Consider the following 21,175-nt stretch of genomic DNA (forward strand, 5'->3'; position numbering starts at 1 on the left):
GATCACTATGCCTATTAAAGGTAGCAACTATAGCCCTGGGACACATTTGAACTAAGTAACTGTGGTTACCAAATGCTGCAACTTCAATAATATTTAACAGAGAGATGCTTATTGATACGTCATGGCCAGACACAGTTTTGTTTCAAGGTTCACTTATTAATATTTTTGAAATTTAATGCCTGCTATAGTTTGGATATGGTTTATTTGTCTCCACCAAAATGCATGTTGAAATCTGATTCCCAATGTGGCGTTGTTAAGAGGTGGGGCCTAGTAGAGGTGTTTGGGTCATAGGGGTGAAACTCTCGTAAATGGTTGGTGCCATTCTTGCAGTAGTTGAGTTCTCCTTCTGAGAACTTAGTTTCCAAGAGCGTGGGCTGTTAGAAAGCGAGGATCTTCCTCCTGTTTGGTCCTCCCTCTTGCCTGTGTCTGTTCTCCTTTGATCTTCTCTGCCATGTTATGAAGCAGCACAGAAGCCTTCGCCAGAAGCCAGGACCATGTCCTTGAACTTCCCAGGCTGCTGAACAGTAAGCTAAATAAACCTCTTTTCTTTATAAGTTACCAGCCTCACGTACTCTGTTATAGCAACACAAAATGGACAAAGACAATGCCCCAATACAATGAACTCCAGAAGCTGGAAAATGAAAAAGCTCAAGCAAACATGTCAATATATTAGGTGCCATAGAGGATGCCAATGAAGGTTTTTCTGGTTGTTTTTAAGTTGTCTAAAACAGAAATGGCATAATAGTTACACTGGGGGAAATTTCCCATAAAAATCACCATTTTATGGTGGCCCTAAATACTTACCCTTTCCTGGGATGTTTGATAGCGAAGGTGAAGAGCTGTGGGGTCCCAATCCACAGCGATATAGGCATTTCCAATGAAAGCTCTGTCTTCCCCACAATCAATTTTACAGCCTCTGCAAAATCTAAAAAGGGGGAAAAGATCCACAGAGGAAGAAATAATTATGAAGGAATCTAAATTTTCTTAATAAAAAATATTCTCCCTTCCTACTTTTCTGCTTTCCTCTTGGGCCTCACAATTTGTCATGGGCTTCTAACTTCAGACTCTGATACATGTAGGGATACTTATTAATAATTAGTATAGTTTCAGGGAATCATGCTTTTCACTTTTCAAGTCTTTATTTTGACAAAGTACTTGATACCACCTGTTAATCACAGGAAGATGTGAACTTTATGGCAAATAAATGACATGGGAATTGGCTGTTTGAGATACTACAGCACTCAAGAAATTCCAAATTCAGTTATTTAATGCTCTGAGGTAGGACAATTTATCTAGTATAACACCTAGCTCCTTGTCTGTAAAATGGCAGACTAAATAAATGCATATAAAAGTTTACAGAGGCCAGGCATGGTGGCTCATGCCTGTAATCTCAGCACTTTGGGAGGCCAAGGTGGGTAGATCACCTGAGGTCGGGAGTTCGAGACCAGTCTGACCAACATGGTGAAACCCTGTCTCTACTAAAACTACAAAAATTAGCCAGGCATGGTGGCAGGCACCTATAATCCCAGCTACTTGGGAGGCTGAGTCGGGAGAATTGCTTCAACCTGGGAGGTGGAGGTTGCAGTGAGCCGAGGTCACACAACTGCACTCCAGCCTGGGTGACAGAGTGAGACTCTGTTTCAAAAAAAAAAAAAAAAAAAAAAAAAAAAAGTTTTTAGAGTTGCAGGGGTAGGGTGGGAGATGGGGTAGGGGTGGAGGATATAATAAAGTTGTGGTTCCAATGCCTACTTTATTATTATTATTATTTTTCTTGAGATGGAGCCTTGCTCTGTCGCCCGGGCTGGAGTGCAGTGGTGCAATCTGAGCTCACTGCAAGCTCTGCCTCCCACGTTCAAGTAATTCTCCAGCCTCAGCCTTCTACAGGTGCCCGCCACCATGTCTGGCTAATTTTTTGTATTTTTAGTAGAGACGGGGTTTCACCGTGTTAGCTAGGATGGTCTCGATCTCCTGACCTCGTGATCTGCCCACCTCCGCCTCCCAAAGTGCTGAGATTACAGGCGTAAGCCACCACGCCCGGCCAATGCCTACTTTAGACTCAGTTTGCTAAGTCTATTGCAGTTCTCTAAAGGGGGACTTTAGTATCATTAGGCACTTTCCCTGTTGTAACAGCAATGACCAATCAATCTCCATAACTCTTTAAAAACCAAGAACAGATTTCCAGCAAGGTCTAGTGAAGACTATGGTCTACTGTGCTTAGAACTGGCAAACTTATTTATATTTAAGGAGAGGCTTGGCGTGGTGGCTCACACCTATAATTCCAGCACTTTGGGAGGCTGAGGTGGGTGGATCACCTGAGGTCAGGAGTTCGAGACCAGCCTAACATGACGAAACCCCATTTCTACTAAAAATACAAAAATTAGCTGGGTACAGTGGTGCGCACCTGAAGTCCCAGCTACTCTGGAGGCTGAGGCAGGAGAATTGCTTGAACCTGGGAGGCAGAGGTTGCAGTGAGCCGAGATTGAGCCACTGCACCCTAGCTTGGGTGACAGAGCGAGACTCCATCTCAAAACAAAATAAAACAAAACAAAACAAAAAAGAAGAGGTGAAGCTATAGAGTAATAAATGTTTATCACAAGTTAGGAATTTGGTATGGACTGTAGTTTATAAAACCAGCTAAGTCTCAAAAGCAAAACTTATCTACTGACCTCAAAAGGAAATGAAAAACATTTTTTGAGATGGAGTTTCGCTCTTGTTGCCCAGGCTGGAGTGCAGTGGCGTGACCTTGGCTCACTGGAACCTCTGCCTCCTGGGGTCAAGCGATTCTCCTGCCTCAGTCTCCCAAGTAGCTGGGAATAATTATAGGCACGCACCACCACGCCCTGCTAATTTTTGTATTTTTAGTAGAGATGAGGTTTTACCAGGTTAGGCTGGTCTCCTGATCCCAGGTGATCCACCCACCTTGGCTTCCCAAAGTGATGGGATTACAGGCGAGAGCCACCATGCCCAGCCATAATTCTTAAGTTTCTCATTATTCACTATTTACTTCTCAAAATTGGAAATCTTATGGAAATTGTATAATATCTAAAGCTGAAATTCTACTAATTATTTTGCAGATCACTTTACCTATACCATGGGCACCAAGCACAGGAGTTCCCATCTTTCTGCACAACTCGTAGAGTGAATGGATATTGATAGCCCATACTGTCATCACTGAAACAGAAGAGAACAAAAAGAGTGTAAGAAGCATTTCTGGTTCGAGGTCCAACTCCTTTTCATCTTCTCTTGAAGTAATCCTAGGAAGGGGCATTTGCCACAGCAGTATGCTCATGTTGACAGCTCAATGTTACTTACCCTAATCCATTAGCTGCAGCCCAGTACCAAATACACTCTGGCTTCCCATCCTCTATCTGGGCTTACAGAAGGGTAGACATACGACTGCCAGATGTCCCTAAGGGAGTCCATGTGGCCCATGAAAATTTTACAAGATAAGCTAATCATGAAATCAAATACTAATTATCCTTCAGCCTTAATTCTATCAGAGGATTTAATTCACATTAAACTAAAATAATTAGATCTTTCCATGACAAGAACACTGACACATTGCAGAAAGCTGTATATTTAGAAGTCTTCTTTAATCAGAATCGCTGATGTGGTACCTGCTAAGTACTACCTTAACTACTCAGAATTATAAGCTACATACCATTTTTGGAGTAACTTCTTTTAACTGCCAATGATTATGTCAACATGGCCCTGTGAATTTTCCAACTTTTAAAAAAATTTACTCATCCTTGCCCTAACAAGGAGCAATCCAACAATTTATACATATTATCAAAACATAAGCTGTACACCTTAGATGTATATACAATTCCTACTTGTCAATTATGGTTCAGTAAAGCTGGGGGTGGGGGAGAAGGAAGCAATGCAAGGAATATAACATAAGAGTGGCATACTTTACAGTCCATCTGGCAACTGATAGTGGTTATTACATGGGCTGTCGAAGGTAATGAAACCATGATAAAGAGTCACTGTAAGGGTGAAGGTGAGAATCACATCTGGCATAGGAGTTCCCATCTTTCTGCATAACTCGTCCAGTGAATGATCATTGATAGCCTGTACTGTCTAGTACCATGTCCAAATTGGGCCAGGAATAAGTGAGAAATTAAAAGAAAGATAACGGGATAAAACAATCAAGTAGCAATCATAGAAAGCTGTGCAGCACTTCTCTTCCGAAAATTTCTTATGAAGCCTGGCTTTCTTGAGAATCCTGCTCCCCCTGCAGACTTTTTCCTTTTTTTTTTTTTTTTTTTTTTGAGACAGGGTATCATTCTATTGCCCACACTGGAGTGCAATGGCGCGATTATGGCTCACAGCAGCCTCCACCTTTCTGGGCTCAGGTGATCCTCCCACATCAGCCTCCCAAGTAGCTAGGATTACAGGCACGCACCACCATACCTGGCTAATTTTTACATTTTTTGTAAAGACAGCATTTTGCCATGTTGTCCAGCCTGGTCTTAAACTCCTGGGCTCAAGTGATCCTCCTGCCTTAGCCTCCTAAAGTGCTGAGATTACAGGCATGAGTCACCACACCCTACCCCCTGCACTTTGTATTCTCATACGTTCCAGAACCTGGAGGTAAAATAGATCTCTTCCTTACTCCTATGCCACTTGTGCATGATTTCTTCTTCCTTCCTTTTCTAAAACATTCCAGCTTCTTTGTAGCATGTGCTACTGAATTATGCTACCTGCTATTCCTCCTTGGAAGGTACATATCTCCTTTTCTCACTAAAGATTGCAGTACCCAGTTCACTGTGTTTTTTCTCCACCACTTCTCCTGTTATTATTCTTGGTGACATCAACATCAATGCAATTAATACAATAGTAACTTGGTCTTCTCTCTTCCAACAATAACTTCCTCCACCCCATATGTAAACCCTCTCCAAATGTCATATTCTAGACCTTGTGAAGACAAACTTTTCTACCTCCAAAATCTCAATTCCAAGTATCCTACTTTGCAACCACCACCTCTTATCTTTTTGGGTTACTTACTTATTCAAACATCCCTATTCTAATGATTCTTTCACCCAAGAGAAACCTCCAATCACTGCCCTGAAATCCTCACTTGCCTCTTTACCCACTGTCCCTGAAAATAATCACTCTTCTCCATAGACCCTTAATTCCAGAATTTTGTCCATTTAATCTAAAATTTCAAATTTATTGACATAAACACTCAAGAAGTCGAGAACTATACAATGAACACCCCATGTATTCATTACCCAACTATAAAAGTCATCAACTCCAGGCCACTCTTATTTCATCCATAACTTTACCAAGTACCACTAGAATCAGGTGAGAGTTACCATGCTTGGCTATCTTTTCTAATGTCCGAAGGACATAACCCACTCCAATCTCTACTCCTTTATCTATACTAAAATAGCTTTCACAAAGATCACCAAAGACCATTTTATCAAATCCAGCGGGCAATTCCCAGTCCTCTGTAGCATTTGAAACAACTATCACTCCTTTCCTGAAATACTTCTTCACTTAACTCCTGGTTTTCTTCTTACACTATGGGCTGCTCCTTCTCAATCTCTCTCTCTCTCCCTCTCTCTTTTGAGACAGAGTCTTGCTCTGTCGCCCAGGCTGGAGTACAGTGGTGTGATCTCAGCTCACTGCAACTTCCACCTCCAGGGTTGAAGTGATTCTCAGGCCTCAGCCACCCAAGTAGCTGGGATTACAGGCACGTACCACCATGCCCAGCTAATTTTTGCATTTTTAGTAGAGACGGGGTTTTGCCATGTTGGGCAGGTTGGTCTTGAACTCCTGGCCTCAAGTGATTCTCCCACCTCGGCCTCCTGAAGTGCTGGGATTACAGGCATAAGCCACTGCACCCAGCCTCGATCTCTTTTGATGCTTCTTTTTCCCTTTTCAATCTCTAAATGTCGGAATGCATATGAACTCAGTTCATAGTTCATGTATAGATCATGGGAATCTTCTCTATTTAACTCTCACTCTCTAAATGTTAATCATCTGGTCTCAGGGCTTTAAATACCACCTATTTGTTGATGACATCTATATCTCCAGCAGAGGACATTCAAGTGAATTTTCCACTTGAAAATATAATAGACTTCTTGAATTTAACTTGATTCCTGTCTTTTCTTGCCAAAATCTGCTCCTTCTCCAGTTTTCCTTTTTCCATTAAATGGTACCACCACTCACAAACAATTGTTCAGGGTAAAAAGCCAGCCTGGGCCGGATGTAGTGGCTCACACCTGTAATCCCATCACTTTGGGAGGCTGAGGTGGGATCATGAGGTTAGGAGATCGAGACCATCCTGGCCAACATGGTGAAACCCTGTCTCTACTAAAAATACAAAAATTAGCCGAGTGTGGTGGCATGCACCTGTACTCCCAGCTACTCAGGAGGCTGAGGCAGAAGAATTGCTTGAACCTGGGAGGCAGAGGTGCAGTGAGCTGAGATCATGCCACTGCACTCCAGCCTGGTGACAGAGCAAGACTCCATCCCAAAAAAAAAAAAAAAGAAGTCAGCCTGGATTCCTCTTTCCCTGCACTCCACATCCAATTCATTAGCAAGTCCTGGGAAAAGCCCTCGTCTAGAAGCTCTTTAATTCAATTACTTCACTTCAAATTTAATCTTGTCCAACTTTCATCTTTACTAAACACAACATTCATTAACTAAACTGCTTATCTATTATTTGCAGTTTTCCTTTACGATTTATTTAAATCTTAAAATAAATACTTTAAATAATTATTTATTTAAATAACTTATTTTGGCCGGGCGCGATGGCTCATGCCTGTAATCCCAGCACTTTGGGAGGCTGAGGCAGGCAGATCACTTGAGGTCAGGAGTTTGAGACCAGCCTGGCCAACATGGTGAAACCCTGTCTGTACTAAAAATACAAAAATTAGCCGGGCATGGTGGTGGGCACCTGTAATCCCAGCTACTCGGGAGGCTGAGGCAGGAGAATCGCTTGAACCTGGGAGGTGGAGGGTGCGTTGAGCTGAGATCGCGCCACTGCACTCCAGCCTGGGTGACAGAGCGAGACTCTGTGTCAAAAAAATACAAAATAAAAATAAATAAATAACTTATTTAAGTAAAGATTCATTTAAATCTTTAAATTTAAATCTGGCCAGGTGTGGTGGCTCACACCTGTAATACCAGTACTTTGGGAGGCCGAGGTAGGTGGATCACTTGAGGCCAGGAGTTCAAGACAAGCCTGGCCAACATGGTGAAACCCTGTCTCTACTAAAAATACAAAAATTAGCTGGGTGTGGTTATGAGCATCTGTAATGCCAGCTACTCAGGTGTCTGAGGCATGAGAATCACTTGAACCTGGAAGTAGAGTTTGCAGTGAACAAAAATCACACCACTGCACTCCAGCCTGGGTGACAAATTAAGAATCTGTCTCAAAAAAATAAAAAAGAAAAAAAAAGATGTATTTATCCTAAGCCCTACCCTAATCATCAAAAGACCCCATATCATAACAAATAAGTAAAGAACTTTTTTTATTTACCATAAAACAGAACTCTCATTTGTACCATGATGGCAAGAAAATGATCTACAGGCCGGGTGCGATGGCTCACGCCTGTAATCCCAACACTTTGGGAGGCTGAGGCAGGTGGATCACCTGAGGTTGGAAGTTTGAGAACAGCCTGATCAACATGGAGAAACCCCATCTCTACCAAAAAGGCAAAATTAGCCAGGCATGGTGATGCATGCCTGTAATCCCAGCTACTCGGGAGGCTGAGGCAGGAGAATTGTTTGAACCCAGGAGGTGAAGGCTGCAGTAAGCCAGGATCATGCCATTGCACTCCAACCTGGGCAACAAGAGCAAAACTCTGTCGTAAAGGGAAAAAAAAAAAAATGATCTACAATTTGATTGAGATAAAAATAAGACATCATCACAATCCCAAAAATTATTCAGAGTAAATGCATTTACTAATCAAATAGAACAGTGGTAGGAAAAAGGGAAAGAAAACAGAAAATGTTAATTATTTTTATCTAGATTTATGAAATTACTTCACGTTAAAATGACATGGTAAGGGAAAAAGAAAAAAGAATGACATGGTATGGAAATAATCCAACAGAATTATTTTTTGTATCACGAGACTTTTCAGAGTTCATGTATAGAGTCACTCTCATTCTGAATTTCAGAGGACTGAGATTATACAAATTTCCTGGTGAATTCATACTCTCTACTTTTGCAACACAGAAGACAAGGATATTACTTGAAGCATTAGCAGGACGAATCCAGGTAAAAGATTAGAGAATGGAAGGATTATTAGACACTAGAATGTTTGGCAAAAGGAAGCTGTATCGTCTCTCCTACTCTAAATATCAAACCAAATGGTTGAATTGTATGCTCTCTGAGTGGTTCTTCCAAGAGTGATTAACTTGACATAGGCTGGGTCCTATCAGTCACGTAGAATTCATATAAATTATTTTTCTAGAGTTTGGAAACCACACGTTTAGATGGATCCCCTGAACTCACCAATCCTGGGCATGATTACTAGCTTCCTGAGGTGGGAGTGGGCTCGCTAACCGGGATACTTGAATCCAAACCGCATCATATAGGTCTTTCTTCCGGGTATGCACAGTACATGGAACAATCAATGGCATTCCAAAGAGGCTGGGGCGATTCTTCTGAGATGACAGGAAATACAGTTCTGTCCTCATCTGTATGTACAAACAAGAGAATAGAGAGTTGAGAAGACAGGCCTCTGATTCCTCCCTTTAGTTCTTCTAAATGCCTGCCAATGACAGGCATTATCACCATTTCAAATCAGTCACTATCACATTCTTCTCTATATTTATAAAACCATCTTTATTGACACAAAGAGAACGGTTACAGTGGCATCATAAAAAGGGCTGAGGTATTGCCAGTTTTAGAGTTATTGCCTAGTCTATCAAATTTGGGTTTCAGCAATTAATATATTCAAACCACAGTTTCCTCTGATAAACATTTCTTACATACACTGAATCACATGTAAAAACTAGTAATAGCTTCACAGCTAAAGCCTTTTAAACAATTAAGACTCTTTCTTTCTCCAGAAAATATGCCAGTAAGCTGGGTGTGGTGGCTCATGTCTATAATCCCAGCAGTTTGGAAGGCTGAGGCAAGAGGATCCCTTGAGTCCAGGAGTTTGAGATCAGAATGGGCAATGTAGGGAGACCCCATCTCTATAAAGAAATAAATACAATTAGCTGGGCATGGTGGCATGTGTCTATAGTCCCAGCTATACAGGAGGCTGAGGTGGGAGGATTGCTTGAGTCTGGCAAGTTGAGGGTACAGTGAGCTGTGATCGTGCCACTACACTTCAGCCTGGAAGGTAGAGTGAGACCTGTCTCAAAAAAGAAAAAGAAATGAAAAGATGCCAGTGGAAAAAAAAAAGACTCTCTCAACTATAGTTTTCTAGGGATAAGCTGTTGATAGTGGTTGTTGGAGTGGAAGTTCCCAAAGTTTTGGAGATTTGTGAAACCTAGTAATTCTATTTCGTAACAAGCTTATCCACCTTCCTAAAAGCAGTTAAGTGATTTTAATCTTTTTTTTGTTTGTTTTTTAAATACAGGATAGGATAAAAGTAAGGTAAAATTTTAAAAATTTGCTTTGAGTATGTTAAAGAGATATTTATGATATTCCTTAATATAGAAATACTGCACAGAATTATCCTGGAAATGGCTGTTTAATAAACATTTAGTATAATGGAATGGTTGGTGGGAGTTCAAGGTTATCCAAAGCTGCTGAACCTTTGAACATTTAATTCCCTAAGAAGTTTGGTATTTATTGAGTAGTTAGAAAAGCTAAATCAACAACTTATCAACTCACTAGGGGTTAAGTTAGCTAGTTTCTAAGTAAAAAGACCTTTCTTTATTCAGATTATTAAGCATTTTATTTTGCCATTTTCATTTAAGCTTAAATACATAATTTTAAGACTCTATTTCATATGTTACTATTATTATAAGACCCAGAGAAATCCAGACAGAGTTCAGTACAAATATTTTATAAAATTTTAAAACGTAGCTAAACCCACACAGTTTTCATCCTCTCATTAAGGAACTTCTCCTAGTGCCCTAGGGCCCATACTTTCCCAGTTAGTACTGAGATAAATTCTACTCCCAGTTATTAACATGGTTAGAAACTTCAAGCCAGGGCCAGGTGCAGTGGCTCATGCCTGTAATCCCAGCACTTCAGGAAGCCGAGGCGGGCGGATCATGAGGTCAGGGGTTCGAGACCAGCCTGGCCAATATGGTGAAACCCTGTCTCTACTAAAAATACAAAAATTATCTGGGCATGGTGGCAGGCACCTGTAGTCCCAGCTACTCGGGAGGCTGAGGCAGGAGAATCACTTGAACCTAGGAGGCAGAGAGTACAGTGAGCTGAGATCGTGCCATTGCACTTCAGCCTGGGCAACAACAGCAAGACTCTGTCTCAACAAAAAAAAAAGAAAGAAACTTTAAGCCAAGAGCTACTAATGCAGAGAAAAATAAAAATCAGAGGTAAAAGGGCACATTTCTGGCTGGATGCGGTGGCTCACACCCGTAATTCCAGCACTTTGGGAGGCCAAGGTGGGTGGATCACCTGAGGTCAGGAGTTCAAGACCAGCCTGACCAACATAGAGAAACCCTGTCTCTACTAAAAATACAAAATTAGCCAGGCGTGGTGCTGCATGCCTGTAATCCCAGCTACTCAGGAGACTGAGGCAGGAGAATCATTTGAACACAGGAAGCAGAGGTTGTGTTGAGTTGAGATCATGCCACTGTACTCCAGCCTGGACAACAAGAGCGAAACTCCATTGCAAAAAATAAAAAAGTACATTTCAAATAATTATCACAAAGCAACTAGCTTTCCATTATCACTGAGTTTAAGAAACAGAATATAGTGAGCACTCAAAAGCCTCCCATTTGCTTCCTCTAAATCACAAATTCTCCCTTCCTCACAAAGGTAACTATTATTCTAAATGTTACAGTAATCACTTTCTTGCTTTTCTTTACAGTTTTATATCCTATGCAGAAGTAAATAAACACTAGATTTCATTTTCCCTGTTTTAAAACTTTTTATATTTATAAAAAGAATTACTTAATTCATTTTTTTTGTTTGTTTGTTTGTTTGTTTTTTGAAACAGGGTCTAGCTCTGTCATCCAGGCTGGAGCGTAGTGGTGTGATCTCAGCTCGCTGCAACCTCCACCTTCTGGGCTTGAGAGATTCTCTTGCCTCAGCCTCCCGAGTAGCTGGGACTACAAGTGTGTAGCACCATGCTGGCTAATTTCTGTATTTTCTGTACAGATGGGGTTTCACCATGTTGCCCAGGCTGGTCTTAAACTCCTGGGCTCAAGCAGGAGCCCAGCCCACCTCAGCCTCCCAAAATGCTGAGATTACAGATGTGAGCCACCGTGCCTAGCCTAATTCTTTTGTGTCTGGCTTCTTTCCATCAACATTAGGTTCACGAGATTCATTTATATTGGCTATAACTACAAATCCATTCATTTTCATTCCTGTATAATGTTCCATTATCTTAACATATCTCAACTTCCCAATCCCTTCTACAACTAATGGACATGTAATGTTTTCATTTTGGGGCTACTATAGATAATGGTGCTACGAATATTCTTGTACATATCTCCTGGTACACATATCTTTTGGGTGGATACCTACAGGTAGAACTGCTTATCTTTAACTAGAAAATTGTATTCCAAAGTAGTTGTATTAATTTATATTCTCATCAGCATGGTATGAGAGTTCCTGTTGCTCTACTTAGCAACCCTGTCAGTCTGTTTAATTTTACCTGTTCAGGTGAGTGCACTGATATCATAATATTGTTTTAATTTACATTTCACTGATTACTAGTGTCGTTGATCACTTTTTTTTTTTTTTTTGAGACGGAGTCTCGCTCTGTTGCCCAGGCTGGAATGCAATGGCGTAATCTCGGCCCACTGCAACCCTCTGCCTCTGGAGTTCAAGCGATTCTCCTGCCTCAGCCTCCCGAGTAGCTGGGACTACATGCGCCCACCATCACGCCCAGTTAATTTTTGTATTTTTAGTAGAGACGGAGTTTCATCATATTGGCCATGCTGGTCTTGAACTCCTGACCTTGTAATCCATCCGTCTCGGCCTCTCAAAGTGCTAGGATTATAGGCATGAGCCACCGCACCCAGCCAAGTTATCAATTTTGATGAAGTCCAATTTAATCTTTTCTTTTATATGAGTAGCGCCCGGAATGTATTCACCAATATTATCTTCCAAGGGCTGTTTCATTGTTTTGCTTTCAAATTTAGCTCTATAGAACACCTGGAATTGTGGTGAAAGGTAGGTGCCAAGTTTCATATGGATATCTAACTGTCCCAGCACCACTTGCTGAGAAAACTATCTTTCTCTCACCACTCTGCAATGTTATCTTTATTATAAATCAGGTGTTCATACATTTGTGAACTGGTTTCTGGGCTCTCTATTCTATCCCAATGGTCTACTTGTCTTTTCTTGTACCAATATGACATTATTTTAAATATCATATCTTTATGAAATAAATCTTGATATCTGGATGATATCCAATCTTGATGATATCCTCATACCTTATTCTTCTTCAAGAGTATCTTGGTTATTCCTGGTGCTTTGTATTTCCACATATGAGAATCAGCTTATCAACCCACACACCACACACGCGCGCACACACACACACACACACGCAGACTTTGCATTTTTATTGGGATTGTGCATTAAGTCATCTGTAGATTAGTTTGTAGAGAACTGATATCTTAAAATATTGAGTCTTCTAATCCATGAACATGGTTTATTCCTTCCAATATTTAAGTCTTCTTTAATTTCTATCAATATTTTATTTTCTATATAGATGTCTTATGTGTCATTTTTAAAGTTTATTCCTAGGTACTTAATTTTTTCTCAGCATTTAATTTTTTTAATACTAAGATAAATAATATCTGTAGTTGAGTTGAATGGTGGCCCCTAAAACAGTATATCCATATATCCATGTTCTAACCCCTGGAACCAGTAAATGTGACCTAATTTGGTAAAAGGATGTTTGTAGATATAATTAAGTTGAGGATGTCAAGATGAGATCATCCTGGATTATCTGGGTGGGCCCTAAATTCAATGACAAGTATCCTTGTCAGAGAAAGACAGAGAGAAGGAGAAGGCTATATGAAGAGGCAGGGATTGCAGTTATGCAGTCACAAGCCAAAGAATGCCTGGAGCCACCAGAGGTTAGAAGAGACAAGAAAGCATTCTCTCCTAGAACCTTTGGAGGAAGCCCCCACCCTACAGAAACCTTAGTTTCAGACTTCTGGACTCCAGAAGGTGAAAGAATAAATTTCTGGGCCGGGTGCAGTAGCTCACACCTGTAAACTCAGCACTTTGGGAGGCCGAGGCAGGCAGATCACGAGGTCAGATCAAGACCATCCTGGCCAACATGGTGAAACCCCATCTCTACTAAAAATACAAAAATTAGCTGGGCATGGCGGCGTGCGCCTGTAGTACCAGCTACTCGGGAGGCTGAGGCAGAAGAATTGCTTGAACCCAGGAAGCGGAGGCTGCAGTGAGCGGAGATCGCACCACTGCACTCCAGCCCGGGCGACAGAGCAAGACTCTGTCAAAAAAAAAAAAAAGAATATATTTCTGTGTTTAAAGCCACCAAATTTATGGTAATTTGTTATAACAGTCCTAAGAAACCAATACAGTACCTTTTTTACAATTTCATTTTCTCTTGTTGCTGCTATACAATCAATTTACTTGATCTAGAAGCCCTGCTTTCCTTTATTTTATTTATTTATTTATTTATTTATTTATTTTAGACAGAGTTTCGCTCTTGTCACCCAGGCTGGAGTGCAATGGCACGATCTCGGCTCACTGCAACCTCCGCCTCCCAGGTTCAAGCAATTCTCCTGTCTCAGCCTCTTGAGTAGCTGGGACTACTGGCGTGTGCCACCATGCCTGGCTGATTGTTGTATTTTTAATAGAGACGGGGTTTCACTATCTTGGCCAGGCTGGTCTGGAACCCCTGACCTCATGATCCACCCGCCTCGGCCTCCCAAAGTGCTGGGATTACAGGCGTGAGCCACTGCGCCCGGCCTTTCCTTTGCTTTATAAAATTAGGACACTAAAATCCAAAGAGCTCAATCAGCTATCTAGTGGCAGAATTAGAACTAAAACATAGGTTGCTAAATTCCTAGTTCAGTGCCCTTTCTACTCTACCAAGTTGCCACTATACCCGAAGACTACCTCTTTAACAATTATCCACTGACCACAGTTTTCAAACCTTCCTTTTTCTTTTTTACCAAAGAGTCAACCTTTAATGCAGTAGTTATATATTAGACTATCAAGAGAGGAATTATGCACAACTTGATTTTGCTCAAGAACATTCTTGTGTCCTCTAAGAAAAAAAAAAAAAATCCCAAAACAAAAACCTTTTCCAAAGCCATCCGCATTTATGTGGCAATGAAGATATACATACATACCTACATAAACACACAGGAAACACAAATTTTGTGTGTGTTGGTTTTTGTTTTTTTCTAATTTTTTTAGAGACAAGGTCTCACTTATTGCCCAGGTTGGAGTGGAGTGGTTATTTACAGGTGTGAGCATCATAGCATATTATAGCTTCAAAATCCTGTCCTCAAGGGATCCTCCTAAACATGCCTGGCTTAGGAGACACTTTTTTTTTTTTTTTTTTTTTTTTTTGGAGACAAAGTCTCACTTTATCACCCAGGCTGGAGTGCTGTGGCGCAATCTACGCTCACCGCAACCTCTGCCTCCTGGGTTCAAGCAATTCTCCTGCCTCAGCATCTTGAGTAACTGAAACTACAGGCGCATGCCACCATGCCCAGCTAATTTTTTTATTTTTAGTAGAGATGGGGTTTCACCACGTTGGCCAGGCTGCTCTCAAACTCCTGACCTCAGGTGATCCCCCTGCTTCAGCCTCCCAAAGTGCTGGGAGTACAGGTGTGAGCCACCGCACCCGGCCATTTTCTTTCTTTCTTTTCTTTTTCTTTTCTTTTTGAGACAGGGTCTTGCCCAGGCTGGAATGCAGTGGTGCAAGCAAGCATGGCTCACTGCAGCTTTGACCTCCTAGTCTCAAGTAATCCTCCTGCCTCAGCCTCCAGAGTAGTTGAGACTATAGGCACACACCATTATGGCTGCTTAGTTAAAAAAAAAAAAAAAAAAATTTTTTTTTTTTTTTTGGAAGAGACGAGGTCTCACTATGTTGCCCAGGCTAGGCTTGAACTCCTGAGCTAAGGTGATCCTCCTGCTTCAGCCTCCCAAAGTGTTGGGATTACAGGTGTGAGCCACTGCACCCGGCCAGGAGACACAAATTTTTAAAGAAAGTAGTACTCAGATGCACTGACTATCCTGTTGCCTCTTAATATACGGATGAGGAATGTCATTTCATACATTAGCCACCATGAGTAATACTAAATCCTGGCTCTGATCACTTATATTAGCATATATAATACATTGAAAATGCATTCACAGCAACAGATTTTGAGGACAGGATAAAAAAGTAAAAAAATAAAATTTGTAAAATTATTAAATTTTTAAAAATTAAAGAAGAGAAGAAAATGCATTCAATGATGTTGCAAAGACAGAAAATGACTATTTCACAAATGACACTAGCAAGACTGGCAGTGAGTTGCCTAACATTTAACTAACCATTTTTCGGTGGACTGCAATGATGTAACCTGTAAAGGGGCTGTCAGGAAGAGATGGCATGTGACCATTAACCATTCCATTTGTGAAGTTCTTCTCAGTTCCACATGGCACAACAGTGTTTGGCATTCCATTGGGGATGAATATTGGTCGGGGTAGGTCCCCATTGGTAGTCAGGGTGAACATTCCATTTGTAGATGGCGAAGAGGAGAAATCTACAAATTCAAAGATAAGTACAGCATCATAAGCTTGTTGTATTTTCATCTTTGCTCTTTTCTCAAGTATCCTGAGGACCAGAGACAGTGTGGTCTCTTAACACAGGGCAGGGAGAAATCACGGTATAAATAATTCTAGATTTATTGGAAGATTTTAATTTTCCAGTTTTACTTCCCTAACTCATACTTTTGACCAAATGAAAAGGAAAGAGTAACTGCTGGAAACTATTAAGCAGAATTTTTGCAGAAACCTGTAACAGCATCATGTTGTAGCACACAAACAGTTCTACCACTTGTTTTCTTTTCCTTCTCTTAGCCTTTGAAGACATTGTCCAATACAGTAACCTCTACCCAGATGTTGCATTTAAAATTTAAATTAGGCTGGATGAGGCAGCTCACATTTGTAATCCTAGCACTTTGGGAGGCTGAGGTAGCAGATCCCTTGAGCCCAGGATCTAGTGACCAGCCTAGGCAACATGGTGAAAACCCATCTCTACAAAAGATACACCATAGCTGCACATGGTGGTACACGTTTGTAGTCCCAGCTACTTGGGAGGCTGAGGTGGGAGGATTGCTTCAGCCCGTAAGGCAGAGGCTGCAGTGAGCCAAGATGATGCCACTGCACTCCAGGCTGGGTGACAGAGTGAGACCGTTTCTCAAAATAAATAAATTAAATTAAATAAAAATTAAAAATGCATTATTCTCAGTCACACTAGCCACATCTCGAGTGCTTAACAGTCCACGTGACTGGTGGATACTGTATTGGGTGGCAAAGACCATAGAAGTTTCCACCACTGCAGAATTCTATTGGACAGTGATGCTCTAAACTAAAACTAAAATTAGATCATCCACCAACTCACCGTCAGGACTATCTACCTGCTACACGTCAATGAGGGGAGCCTCATAAAGCCCTTTATAGTTGGGAATTAGCCTAATTAACCTAATTGTAAGTAATATAAACAATAGACAAAGCATACTAGTGGCTAAAAGGACTCAGTGAGTGACCACATTAAATTACATATAATATTGGATTTCTTTCTAGCTATATCTATTGTTTATATTTTCTGGTAGTATGTTCCTCTCATACTAGCTGTTGCCATGTTAGTATTAGATAAAAGTTCAAAGAGATATGAATTCCAAGAGTATATTAGCTAACAACTACCTAACTGAAGTCACTTGGGTTCTCTAAATTTTAGGTGTCTCATCTAAAAAATATGGAATAATCAGTAAGGTTTCCCTTGGGTTCCAAAATTCTTCTGCTATATAATATCCTCAGCATGAACAAATATAAAAAAGATGACAACTCTTAGACAAATATTTAAAGGAGCAATCATGAGAAGGAGTTCTAGTTCTATCTTACCTGTCTGTGTTGGACTAGAAGCTGAAATTGGAGACGCAGGGACAGGAATTTCAAATGCACACAAAAATCCACTCACTGAGAGTCGTACTTTTTGGTTGTCCTGAGGAAAGTTCTACAGAAACAGCAGCAAGATGAGAAGGGGGAGATGTTTCAGATAAAATGGAAAAGTTCTCTCTCTCACGTATTTCAAAAGAATGTCTTAGGTGCTTTCATCCACAAAACCAACGAGATGATTGAATAATTTTTCAACTACATAAAGGATGAATGCTTGATAAAAACAACGGAAAACTAACCTCAATTTTTGAACTATTATCTCTTTTCACAGGAAGAAGTGTGTTGTATATGACTGACTTCTTCAGTTTTGTCCGTTACAGGGATCTAAATTCCAACCCTCAGAGACTCCATTTTTGCATTTCATATTAAGAAACTGTCAATGAGGTGAGTGTGTGTTCAGAAATCCCAAAGATGAATATAAATAATACCAGTTGCAGGAGCTTAATTTAGAGTCGGCAATATATTTATTAGATTATTTGTTTCCCCAGCTGGTATGTAGAAAGACATGATTGGTGTCAATTTGTCTTTACTCTTAATTTCTTAGTGTATTAAAAGACCAAGTATATATATTCATAAATACTAAAAACACACATTCATAAATACATAAAATACTTTAACCTAGGAAGAATTCTAGTAACAGCGGTAATATAGAAGAGCTGTCAAGTGTAATAGCAGCAGTCTTTGGTAATAGCAGCAGTCTTTGGTGGAAACCTATACTATAGTGACACAGCTAGAACACTCCATATAGGCAGCCTTACATATTTCCCTTCTTCAAAAATACCACCATCAGTATTATCCCTTTATTCTGGTAGAAAATGCTTAAGTTTCTGGGTTGGAAAACTTGGCATTTTTTGTTGTTGTTGTTTTTCAGTTTTCGTTATGTTTTAGCATCTCTCTTGGTCATATAACCTAACAACTGATCATAATAATTGAGAAAAATGTCATATTTGAAGGATAGAATCAAAAGTTTCTTAGAGTAGTTAACATTACCTTTATGTTGGAACCATGTACTTCTGCTAGAAGGATTTGTTCTGAATTAAGTCCACAGAGATCACTCAGCTGTTTTTTTAAACCTGTGTACTTTTCATCCATATTCAGTCTTAGTCCATACCGTACAGGGGTAGTACCATCTAACCTAATCACTAGTAAAGAGAAAAGATCTTTTATCGGTAAAATGCAGGTTTCATTGAAAATCTTAAATGCTGTGTACAGATATATCTGACCTGTTAATATAATAGCAAATATTTCAGCCTAGAATTTTTATTTTATGTGTAAACACTAAAACAGATGGTACTTAGGGATAACGTTAAGTGAAATCAGTATTTTTTTGGTGTTCATCTGACATAAAAGTATGAGTGGCTTTGCAGGGTTTTAAAGAGAGTTGCTGGCATATTTGAAACCAAAAAAACATGCCCCAATCTACATCTTTCAAACCTCAAGTCATGCCTAAAATTAGGTTGCTCAATTATAATATGCTGACTACCGGTCTTTATTTGTAAACAAATAACTATGCTTAGAAATTCAGGCTATTTAAATAAAGTAAATTTAATGGAGTCAAGTAATTTTTCAGAACTTTGTGACCTACCTGTTATTTCTAAGTGCATATAACTGTCCATTGGTAGTGGCAAAGACAAAAAATTGAAAGGGTCAAATCGGACACTTATATGCCCACATGTCTTGCATTTTACTTGAGATCTTAGCTGCCCATGGAACAAATCCACAACAATTGATCTGTTTCTTCTTAGATGGTTGTCCCAGGCCTAGCAATAAAAAAGATGAGAATTTTCTCTCAAAATCCAAAGGAGAGGCATTTCTATATCAATTCAAAGAAACTAGTTAAATATATTGGATTTAAATGTAAAGAATATAATCCTTACTTCTCATTTAACATAAAATATTAAATTGAGATGGAAAATCCTATTTTTCATTTGTTCTTATCAAGGTAACAATGGTAAATATTAAAGTTATTTGTCCATTAACAAGTATAAAGCATGCCTATAGGTCACTGTATGCATTACTTTAGCAATTATGGGAACTCTTTAAATTCCACTGGATAATTATTCCTACATCCAGTCCCATAAAGTTTACAATGTGAAATGGCAACAGTTTTCTATTTTCATTAAAGGTATTTTTGTTTTGGCATTATTGCATAAGAATTAAGCACAGAAATAGAAATTCATTCATTTTTGCCATAAAGTTCTGATCTCAGAATAGTTTAGGTTGCATTTAAGTTGTGCTACATGAATTTGTGGCCAGAACATTTTGTCTATTGCTTACATTAGAAACTCAAAATTGACAAACCTCTGCAGCTACTTCCCAGTTTGGTCGCCCATCACTGTCCTTCAGTTCCACATATGGCTTTTCATGGACTCGGTTAAGATCTTCATGAAGACCATCCAAGAGAAAAGCCAGAAGTTCTTGGGAGTCTTGTTGCTGAAACCCATTAAACCTGGGAGCATATTTTGCTATGGTCCACTATAAATATAAGAAAAGTCACAGTCATTATTTCCTACCCATAAAATTTGGAATTAATATGTCCTATAATCCAATTAGAACCATTGTAAGAAAATAAATAGTATAGTACTTAGTCTGCCTCTATTTCAACAAATATATTTTGGATAATCATGAAATTTTTTGAATCTTACTGTCAAATGACCCCGCCCCAAAAAAAGAGAAGTATTTTGGCCAATACTGTGCAATACTGTGTCCTCAGTTCAGTATCACATAAGCAAACTGTTCTTCAGGCACACAGATGTTATTTAAGACAGAAATATTAAAGCAGCATTTGCTCACATTGAAAGACATGCTGTTCTATAACGTTTTACACATTTTTATATGCATATGAAATATGTATATTTTATAGGTACATAATATATACATAACACATGCATAAAATAATGTGTATATAATAATACATAACATGTATAAAATAATATGTGTATATATTATTTTATATAATGTAATGTTGTCTTCAACAATTACATTTTCTGGTCTTGTTGCCTCCTAACTTTTATTAACTGCATTATATTATAGAATTATTTAGAGGATATAAATTAATCAGAATAGTGCCTGGCAAGAGGTAAGTAGTCAAATGTGTAGCTGTTATAGTTAATAATTTGTAATATAAAAAGCTTTTGCTTTGTATTTAAATAAAAATAATGAATAATCCTAACCACTAAAATCTACTACATCTGATATTAATATAAAACTTATATTCATTAGTTTCATTCATTCATCCTTCTACTTTTTTTTTTCTTTTTGGAGACAGAGTCTTACTCTGTTGCCCAGGCTGGAGTACAGTGGTGCGATCTTGGCTCATTGCAAACACCACCTCCCAGGTTCAAGCATTTCTTGTGCCTCAGCCTCCCAAGTAGCTGGGATTACAAGCATGCACCACTATGCCCGGCTAATTTTTTTTAGTAGAGACAGGGTTTCGCCATGTTGTCCAGGCTGGTCTTGAACTCCTGGCCTCAAGTGATCCACCCACCTCGGCCTCCCAAAGTGCTGAGATTACAGGCGTGAGCCCCTGCGCCCAGCCTACTTCTTTGTATTCTACAGATAGAACTATCTTAGCTATGTTGAAAATGTATTGGATTGGATGTAATTAATAAGACTCTGAGGTCCACCCTGCAGTTAGAATACTGCTAATAGTGAAGTATTACCAAAAAAGGTTTACTCTTCATATAAGACGTTTACAAATTAGTAAAATGAATGACATCCCCAATTTAGAGTGTACCTTTGGTCTTTATCCTACCCACTACATATACAATAGTATTTTGCATATATTTAAACAAGCAAAAGAATTTGGCCTCTTGTTTATACCAAGTGAAGGGTCCAAAAACATTTATTAAGCTAAAAGGCTAAACACAAAAAACAAGTAGAGAAAAATGATTAAACAACTATTTAGGAATT

The 21,175-nt window shown here is 39.5% G+C and overlaps 1 protein-coding gene across 3 annotated transcripts in view; it reads right to left on the minus strand.

Moving 5' to 3' along the window:
* USP32 (ubiquitin specific peptidase 32) overlaps positions 1-21,175 on the minus strand; it is a 212,039-nt gene that overhangs the window by 12,500 nt on the left and 178,364 nt on the right. For all 3 annotated transcript variants that reach the window (XM_054536994.2, XM_063718751.1, XM_063718752.1), the window contains 8 exons: positions 19,565-19,738; positions 18,849-19,023; positions 18,254-18,405; positions 17,210-17,321; positions 15,638-15,849; positions 8,471-8,655; positions 3,085-3,171; positions 805-925 (listed from right to left, as the gene is read on the minus strand). In XM_054536994.2, the coding sequence (XP_054392969.2) occupies positions 805-925; positions 3,085-3,171; positions 8,471-8,655; positions 15,638-15,849; positions 17,210-17,321; positions 18,254-18,405; positions 18,849-19,023; positions 19,565-19,738 (1,218 nt within the window). The remainder of the gene's footprint in view (positions 1-804; positions 926-3,084; positions 3,172-8,470; positions 8,656-15,637; positions 15,850-17,209; positions 17,322-18,253; positions 18,406-18,848; positions 19,024-19,564; positions 19,739-21,175) is intronic.

Source organism: Pongo abelii, chromosome 19 (genome assembly GCF_028885655.2).
Source record: "Pongo abelii isolate AG06213 chromosome 19, NHGRI_mPonAbe1-v2.0_pri, whole genome shotgun sequence".
Classification (NCBI taxonomy): Eukaryota; Metazoa; Chordata; class Mammalia; order Primates; family Hominidae; genus Pongo; species Pongo abelii.